This window comes from Rhagoletis pomonella, unplaced genomic scaffold (genome assembly GCF_013731165.1).
Source record: "Rhagoletis pomonella isolate Grant_MI unplaced genomic scaffold, Rhpom_1.0 Rhpom_scaffold_00001, whole genome shotgun sequence".
Lineage (NCBI taxonomy): Eukaryota > Metazoa > Arthropoda > Insecta > Diptera > Tephritidae > Rhagoletis > Rhagoletis pomonella.
In genome coordinates this window covers 111,727,219-111,737,041 of record NW_023458555.1, presented here as the reverse complement: position 1 = coordinate 111,737,041, position 9,823 = coordinate 111,727,219, and the positions used below count along the sequence as shown (strand labels likewise).

The 9,823-nt window shown below is 36.4% G+C and overlaps 1 protein-coding gene across 1 annotated transcript; it reads right to left on the bottom strand.

Moving 5' to 3' along the window:
* Positions 1-712: 712 nt before the first annotated feature.
* Positions 713-2,087, bottom strand: LOC118734273 (probable histone-lysine N-methyltransferase set-23; the record flags this gene model as incomplete). Its single annotated transcript, XM_036464014.1, is given in 2 exon segments — positions 713-1,299; positions 1,356-2,087. Coding segments are annotated over 2 exon segments (864 nt in total). The 3' UTR covers positions 713-1,132.
* Positions 2,088-9,823: the final 7,736 nt, after the last annotated feature.

Here is a 9,823-nt window from a genome sequence, read left to right as displayed (position 1 = left end):
GAACTCAAGCTCACACACACATTCTGATTTTTAATCTCAAGCAACAAGAATTGTGAACAATTTAATTTTTTTATTTTCAATTTTGCAAACGTCAGAAAAAAATCAATTGAAACTCAGTCATATGAGTATTAAGGAAAAGAAAAATTTGAGAATAATAAATAGAAAAAGAGATGGGTGCACAAAGAGTTAAGTTAAATGTTATACCAAAATTCTTAAAAAGTAAACAAATCTAATTTTTTTTTTATGTTACTGTTTAGAGATAGCTCTTTAAATCTATTTTGTTTTTTATGAGTAAGGCAATAAGCATATACCCTTTTTATAAATAAATCTTATAGCAAGATGCTATATATTTATTTATACACTTTTTGGCTGGCGAAATATGTAGTTTTTTCAACTTTTTAAAAAAGCGTATTTAACCAAATTAAATTTTTTTTAATATTGAATGGCGCAACACAACAACTCTTTTTGTTGCACAAAACCGTTGAACACGTGCCTGTCATATATTTCTTCTGTTTCGACATTTCGCTATTTTGCATTTCTTTCATTTTGACGTCATTCGCATTGTCAGATTTTTGAAATTCGTTTTGGTTCGACATTCTGCTATTTCATAATTCTTTCACTCTCATGTCATCCATCTTCCATTTCTTACCTTCCATTGCCGTTCGTATCGTCGAACGTGCCTGTGAAACACTGCCGCCATCATGCTTTTCAGTTTGGCAGGCACGTCCGCTGTTAGAAAGAGAATAGACAAAAAGGGGCATAGGATTCCATACTTGTAATTATATACGATGCTGGGAAGTCATTGTTTTTCCTTCCGTTCAAATTGAACAATATTACCAAGTAAATATAGAATGGCAGTTTATTTAACACGATTGCTCTCAGTAGCAGAAATAAAAAGAAAGTTAATGTAATTTCTCTAAGGAGCTAATGTGCAAAATAACTTTTCTTTTAGCTTTTTGCGCAAGCTCCGCTCCAGCGGAAATACTTTGTTCCTTAGCCCCGCTCCGCTCCGAAGCCCTGGAAAAAATACAGAAACATAACTAATAACAACGCGCTTAGAGCGAGCACGGGAGCGATTTTAAGTAACATCTGGTAAGCGCGGATGGCGTACTGGATTGCAGCTAATAATTCTTCATAAATTACCAGTGGGCAAATATCCTAAACAGTTTGGGGCTCCACATAGGCAAATTGTTCTTTTGGTTATTGCCAAATTAATTTTTTCTTTCACTTCAATCAAACCCTCATTGTAATGAAAACAAAGTTCTTCTCCGGCTATTATGGAACGTTTTGCAAATATACCTTTGAAATACAAAATGGATATTAGTGAACAAAACTATTTAGGAATTTTGACTTACCAATCTTTGGAATTGGGCAATCTACGCGTACACTACGCGCTTCACAATTTGGATTACAGCTGTGATTTAAGTAACGTCCAATATTACCTCTCTTGCAGGGATCAATGATTGTTGTATGTGCGCCAAACTTCGTCGAGTATTTATCCTCTATATTACGTTCATTCAAAAAAAGAATGTAGTTCATTGAAGAAGCTTCCATGTTTTCTTTTTGTCGTCTAAGAGCTTCGTTGTGTGTTAGGATTTCACCGGCATATTCGCAAATAAAACCGCCTTGAGGAATGAGTTTTGTTGTAATGAGGCCTTTTGAGTAACACATTTCGGAGTTAATAATTTTTAGCCCTTTTCTGGGTCCTTTTTGAACAAGTCTGTTGAGGCATTTAATGGGATCACATTCGCATTGATAATTGCATTCATAAATTAATTCCTTAGACCTCTCCCTGTCAAGAACTAATTCTTTTGATCGCAAATCAAATACATAATTTCCACTATGCAAACACAAAACACAACTGTCTTTATTTTCATTGCATTGACACCCATTGATGAGGACTGAATTATAACTTTCTTTAAGCTGCTGGTATTCTTCGCAATTGTCAGAATCTTCTTGCGTACTGAGCACGTTTTCTAGAACATAATCCACACTTAAATCATTATGTTCATGATCATCACAAATATCGAAAGCGGTCTGGTCGACTTCCATTTATGCAAAAGTTGTTCCTTTACTCAACCAACAACCTGACATTCAAATATGTAAAAAAATGTTAAATAGTTCATATAATATAATAGTCATGATTTAATAATACATTATTATTAATATTATTATTGAATCATGCATAATACCCAAGCAACAGTGTTAACTCAAGAAAAGTTAAACAATTTCAATTGAATAAACATGAATCTTAGAATAGTGCAGGAGTGTTCTTTTGACTGTTTTCAAACACGGCAACTCGTTACTTCTAGAAGAGGAGGTGACGGCTTTCTTATGCTCGGGCAACAAGCTTTATGCTCTCGTTCGTCTTAGTAATTCAGGGCTCGAATCCGTTCACGGATCGAAAAGGATACGAAAGAAAATTACGTGATACGTCAGGCAGTATAAGCTGAATGGGACAAAGAGTACGTTTCCATATGCCATAATCCGAAAAATGTGTTTTTACCTGACGAGTAATACGATAACGTAAATATGTTACGATTCGAGCCCAGATTAGCGGTTCAAAGCAGACAACAATTGTGTACAGACGAGTTGCTGTGCGTGAATGCAAAGGGCAGCACCAAACGAGAAATCCCCGATAATATGCAACTGAAGTTGCAGCGATGTCTGAACGGAAACTAAAAACTCAAGTGTGCAAATGTGGATGCACACGAGTCGACCGATGTCGGTGCCACATCAGCGCAGCACCGTGAACGGGTGCGAGTGTGAGCATGTACGGCGGTCGTAATCGAATACAGAAATGTCTCTAATAGCATTTTCTTTTCTCGAAAAAAGGCTGCACTTATTCTGCCTTGTGTTAACGCTGTCACATTTTCATGTTCTTTTCTCAGCCCTTTCACAAGGCGTCGTGTTCTTTTCTCAGCAGGTTGCGCTCTGATCCGGCGAAAGTGCTGCCTTTTCTGCCCTAAAATAAACGTGAGGGTGAGAGTTGCATGGTTGATTTTTAATTTAATCTTGTAAAAATTCAATTATTTCCCCTATCAGAAATAAGTGTTTTGCTTTAAAATTGTTAAAGACTTACAGGCCAAGTGAATAATTCAGCTTTATTAAGTTCTATAAATAAATTGTGATGGAGTAGTACATTTTCTGTTTCATTCTCATATAAAGAATGCAACATTTTCTCAGGTTTCAGGGCAACGCAAAGTAAGAGTTCCCATATAAAAGGGCAGAACTTTTTTTGAGAAACGAAAACGCTATAAGGTCGAGGCCACGCAATGAGCAGCAAAGCAGCGAGCGGCTGAGCGGCGCCATACAAAAATGCCGCTCAGCCGCTCAGTGCATGGCCACTTCAATGGCCTTTGACAGTCTGTACACGGGTCGTATAGCTTTAGACGCGTATTAAATTTTTTATGCAGCGACGATTCCTATATGCCTCAAGATCTGCACACGAGGCGACTACAAAAAGTGGCGGCAAAAAAGTTAGACACCCTACTATTAGCTATTAAAACTTAGTTTGAGATATACTTGTATGTAAAATCTGGTAACACTGTTTTAATCATGTTTAATTTTCAAATTGACATTCTTTTTCTTGAAACATTCTAGAATGTAGATACATAATTATCTTTCTTTTCCTTTTTACGCTTTCTTGTTAACCATTCGAAAAACGTGTATACGAGTGCTACTCACCTCGCGAAGATATAGATTATTTGATACTTGATTTTGTAATAGTAATAATTTAATAAAAGCTACTGAAGAGTTTGCTGAGTAAAAACACAACCGGTGTGTAAACATTTACTGACATACCAATTGGCGTTAGGAACTCGGTAGTGGGACCTGCGCTAACACCGTGACGAGCCAGGAGCTACCCACATTGGTGACCCCGACACAAGGAATTCGAGAAGGTTCGAAAAGCACGTGACGGCATCGGCCACTTGAACAAAATGTATACGTTTTGTAGCGTGAAGAAGAGCTAGCCGTGCACTGATGTCTGAAGAAGAACAGGATAATACCACAGGGGCAGCCCACACGCCGGAAGAAAATCGTTTTACCGGTGAGTTACAACACATCAGCATTAGACCGCCTGCATTCTGCAAGCAAAGGCCCGAGTTATATTTTATCTAGATGGAATCCAATTTTGCAATTTCACATGTAAAAAGCGATGACACGAAGTATCATTATGTGATCAGTTCATTAGGTGCGGAGGCGATAATGCAAATTGCTGACATTGTAAGCAACGCGCCGGCAGCAAATAAATACGAGGCAGTGAAAAAGCACTGATTGCTGAATATTCCGACTCTGATCAGCGAAAAATACGCAAGCTAATTAAAGAAAGTGAACTCGGTGACTTAAAGCCTACACAACTGCTGAAACGGATGAGAGAATTGGCCAGGGATAAACTTAGTGACGATGTGCTAAAATCGCTATGGCTCGAACGCTTACCTGATAATATACGTGCGGTGATATCAATTGGCACGGGTGATTCAACAGACTTGGCACGGCAAGCGGACCAAATGATGGAAATGTTAAATTTTTCGAATGTATCAGCCATACGTGGCGAGCCTACACTCGGTAAGCAGATACAACAACTACAAGCTCAAATAGACGAAGTCAAAGTGTCTCGAGCACCACGCAATCAGAGTAGAAGTACAAAGTATCAGGAGCAAAAATGTCGAGTGACAAAAATTATTATTTTTTTAATTAATTTTCAGTTATTTTTCAATTATATGCACGAATTTTATTGTTTTATCTGTTTCTATTATGAAATGCACGTACACGGAAAATAGTAAGAAAAATTCTTTTTCTTCCTCCTTTCTTAGCGTACGTACGCCTAGCTACCAAAACTGCGCTACGCCAAGCGATTTGCAGCTAGCTTGCTGTGACGAACTCGTGAATCTGACGACTCGTATGCAGATCTAAATTTAAATGCACGTGTGCGGCATCAAAGCGTACAACTTTCGTATGTAGCATCTAATACGCGTCTAAAACGATACGACCCATGTGCAGACTGCCTTGTACTAGTGCGGTTCATAAAACGCCGCAAAGTGGCATTTTTGGCGAAATGTCAACGTTGCAAACAAAGTTGTATGAACGATCTATCGAAACTTCGGATTACAAATGTAATTTTTTTTTATGATGCTTAAAAATTTTGCAACAAATGCAACCTTTGTAACAATTTTGCGACAACAATTTTGTAACAATTTGAATCCCACAGTAGGTGCTTTTCCCAATAGATTATTTTATAATTAGCGTTAGGGGGTTTTTAGTGTTAATTTAGGAGCTCTTAGCTAGTTTTTAGCGATTTTATTCATAATGATCGCAGTTCTTTACATTTACATTTCGCAATGCAAAAAGACGACGAGACTGAAACGCTGTTTGCTATTACTGTTACTGTTACTGTGTTTTAACGGTAAACTCTTTTCGCATTTCCAACATTACATAAAAGGTATGTTTTATTTACTTATAAGTATTGCAGACTGCATTTAACTAACTCCAACGAGCTTAGTAGTGACGAAAACGAAGACGATATTCGATAAAAGTGCACTTTACCGAAATCAGGCCAAAATTTATGAAACAAATTCAAGAGGGGTATCAATCGACGCTTTATTGCGAACAACAATAATCCGAGACCAGAAATTCACATTTTTAATTCATTAAAGAGCTATCCACAAAAAACACTTGCACTTTTCGCACTATGTTTTGATGAATTTGACGCAAATAAATGGAGTAAATGAACTCAACTGAACACATATTCATTAGTTTTTATACATTTGTGATGTTTTAAGTGTACACTTTCGCGAAATTCTGTATTTAATAGCAATATTCCGATGGTGAAAATCCGCACAACAACCTGCGTAGTAAACTAGTGTTGCCACTCTATTAAAAAAGTTTTTATGCGTGCAACTCCTTTTTGCGTAGGCGGCCTGCGGCCGCGCTTAGGAATTATAACCTCCACAACGTATAATTATCCTTTCTGTGTTGCCAAAAAAAAGGGGCAGAATACCTTTTACAGAGAACACCTTTTTGCGTAGGCGGCCTTCGCAACCCTCACAACGTAGAATTCTCCTTTCTGCGTTGCCAAAGGAAAGGGGCACAACACCTTTTGCAGAGAACACCTTTTTGCGTAGGCGGCCTTCGGCCGCGCTTAGGGATTATAACCCTCACTACGTAGAATTCTCCTTTCTGCGTGCGAAGAAAAGGAACAGAAATCCCCTTTTCACAAAATTATATTTCTTGTGCATTATTTGGGTGTTTTTAAAGTTGAAATACAAATTGTATTAATAGAGTGGCAGCACCAGTTTTCCCCCATTTTATTTGAATTAACTACACAAGATTGTTGTGCGGATTTTCACCATCGGAATATTAAATACAGAATTTCGCGAAAGTGTACAGTTAAAACATCACAAATGTATAAAAACTAATAAATACGTGTTAAATTGAGTTTATTTATTTCATTAATTTGCGTGAAATTCATCAAAACATAGGGCGGAAAGTACAAGTGTTGTTTTGCAAACAACTCTTTAATGAAATCAAGATGTTAATTTCCGGTCTCGGATTGTTATTATTGGCGTTAAGACGCGTCGATTGATACCACTCTCGAACCTTTTCCGTCCATTTTGACCTGGTTTCGCTAAAGTGCACTACTACCCGATATTCTTAGGACCACTTTTTAATCCTTCGGCTTTATCGCAATCAAAGCCACTAATAAGGGTTTATTTAATGCCCTAAATTCCGAACGCTGCAGCGCGCTGGTTGTAAAAGCATTACCTATAGCATTATTATTCCTATTTTGTTTGAATGAACTTGTTTTTCTTGTTTTTGTTGAAAAACTTATGGTGTTTTATAAACATATCGCCACTAGATGCAAATAAAGGTGCGAGCTCAAAAGTTTATCGCGAAAAAAGACGGATAAAAAAAATTTAACAAAGAAAGACTCTTACACTGAAATTTTTTGGCGCGATTTTTCACATTTTCTTTTGGTGTTGCTCTTTTCTTTTACATAGAGCAAATCCAAGAATTATAGACTACAAAATTGCGCCCATTGAGCTGAGAGTAACTGAGTGTTACTACGTTTATACGTAAGCTATTTGCAAATAAAAATAATTTGCAAATACCTAACTCACTGTTTATTCGACGGTGAAAAATTCTTTTCTAACATTACCTGATTATAAAAAGGCAATAATATGATCATCGAAAAAGAAAATAAAGTTAAAAATGGCAACGTCTTGATTATATAAAGGCAATAAGATGACCATCGAAAACGAAAATAAACCTAAGAATGACGGCGTCTTGCGCTTATTTGCAAATAGTACCACTAATCAATACTTATTTGCGTGATTTAGTTATTTGCAAATAAAAAATTAACTGAGCGTTTATACGGCAAAGTTTACCATTTTGCAAATTTTTATTTGCAAATAAGACGTGCGTATAAACGTAGTATGTGACGTCACATTATTATGATAATGAGAGTGTAAAGAATAATGCTGGAACCATAATACCCGGTGCCCTACTTTACTTACGGGTTTACACCGGACAATAGCAATACAGGCACACTTTTTCACTAATACATGCATACTAGAGTGGATCATAAAAACACTGTTTTTGGAAATTCATAAACGCTACAACAGAATACGGTTATTTGTGATAAAAAAAGAGACACGTATTTTCTTATTTAAAAAAAAGTAGCTAAAAATGTGGTTTTTACATATAATTACTCTGGTATTATTGGGGAACTTACCCTTAATTACACACCTGTCTTGGACAATTATAATGGGTCTAGTTCCCGAAAATATGCTCTCGAAAAGACACTATTAAAATTAAAACGTAGATACTGAACGATTTACGCATTGTCATGGGTTGGAACCAGTTACCAGTGAGTTTCTGGGGTTGCTAATTAGGAATCTGAAGTCAGTTTTTCGAAATTCAAAATGGCGGTCCATTTTTTTTTAACGATTGGGTTTGTTCGAAACCCGGCACTCGAACAAATCCAATCGTTTTTTTTTTAATTTTGAATTTTGAAAATCTGACATCAGATTCGTAATCAGTAACCCCAGAAACCCACTGGAAACGTGTTTTAACCCTTGACAATGTTTAAAACGTTCAGTATCATCGCTTTAATTTTAGTATGTGTATGTAATTTTGTCTCTTCTTTTTTATTTTTTAGTTTTTAGCTCAAATAGCTCGCGCGAACTTCGTGTTTCTGCAACTTATAATTCAACGTTTACGTTCGAAATTTTGCTCAAAATTAATTGTCTTAACTATTATATATATTTATAACATATATTACGCCACGGAGACAATTATCAGCGTCTTTGACAACTAATACGTATTTCTTTATTGTCTAGCATTGTCCTTTGCAAACGCGCCGTTAACAGAATTAGAGCGGTAGTGAAATCAACTGATACCATTTCGTAGCATTTATAATTTTGGTGACCATATTTTGAGAAACGAAACCATATTTAGAAATGATGAAATGATAACAAATATAAATATATAACTAGGAGGAATTAGTAAAAATTAATTCTTGTTATTCGCTCTTTCTTATAAAACGTTGAACGCAAAAAAAAACAACATAAGGCCACCCTTGGCATGAACTGTCGCCATTGACCAGCAGAGCGATAGAAATAAATCCATCACCACGAAACGACGCCCAGCGAACTTCGCATTTGGCTTTGCCTGTGTTCAATTTCATTTGCAGGCGGGTGTTTCAATTTTGACAGCGCGAATTTCGTTGTGGTGAATTTGCCGCTCGCCGGCACCGTGTTTCCACGGTAATTTTGAAGAAGATGAAGAAGCGAACAAGTGGAGCGAAATAGTGAATTGTACCTACTCTTCAACTTTTCAATTTGAACGCACATTCGGGAAAAACCCATAATTTCAGGTACATTCGGAACGTAGACAAATAACTTAAACTTTAAATACATAAAGGGTTTGTGGTATGCGGCGTACAGCCTGTTAAAATAAAATAAGTGTAAAGCATATGAACTGAACAAAATCCACAACACAAGTCCAGGCTGTCGTGTGACTGAGTAATCAGACTTCTACCACTTTTTGAGCATCTACCACATAAGGTCTGAAATCTATCACCTATTCGCGTTTTTGAGTAGTTTTGCTTTTGCTCGACATAATTTTCTTTATATGTAATTATTCGGTAGGAAGCGTTGTTTAATTGTGTTAAATTGCAAAATATATGATTTACAAAAAGAATTAATAAACAAAATATTAAAAAATGGTGATTCTGAAAGTATTAGTGAATTTCGGTTCATTTAAAGTTTCTGAGGCGTTGTTTACTTTTATTTGAGAATTGTCAGAATCGGCAAAACCAAAGTAGCGGTTTAAAGAATCCACCTTTGTTCGCTACATCGTGATGTGAGAGCAGCTGGCAGCACCCCGCAAGGTTGCAGAAAACTCTCAAAATATGTTTGAAAAACTTCTTTACATGGAAGGAACTGTGTCAGTCAACAAAAAAATGCCAAAACAACGCGATTTCTTAGCAACTTAAAATGTTCACTTTATTATACTAAACTTTAAAAGTTTTTTTTTCTAGCGATTCTAATTAAAAAGTTTGCAATTTAAGTGAAAGTTTGCAGGATTTTTTAGAAAAATAAATAACAGTCTATTTTAAAACTAAGATCTACCACATTCTTTTTAAATCTACCACGTGTTTTTCCAGATTCAAAAACATAGAATTTTTTTAAAGTCCGATTATACTATGATAGGTTGGAGTGTAATGGGGTATAGTCATTGCGCTGGGTATGCAGTTACAGTTGCATGGCTATACTCAATCCCGACTCTTGCGTCCTCGTTCGCGCACTCTGGGCAACGT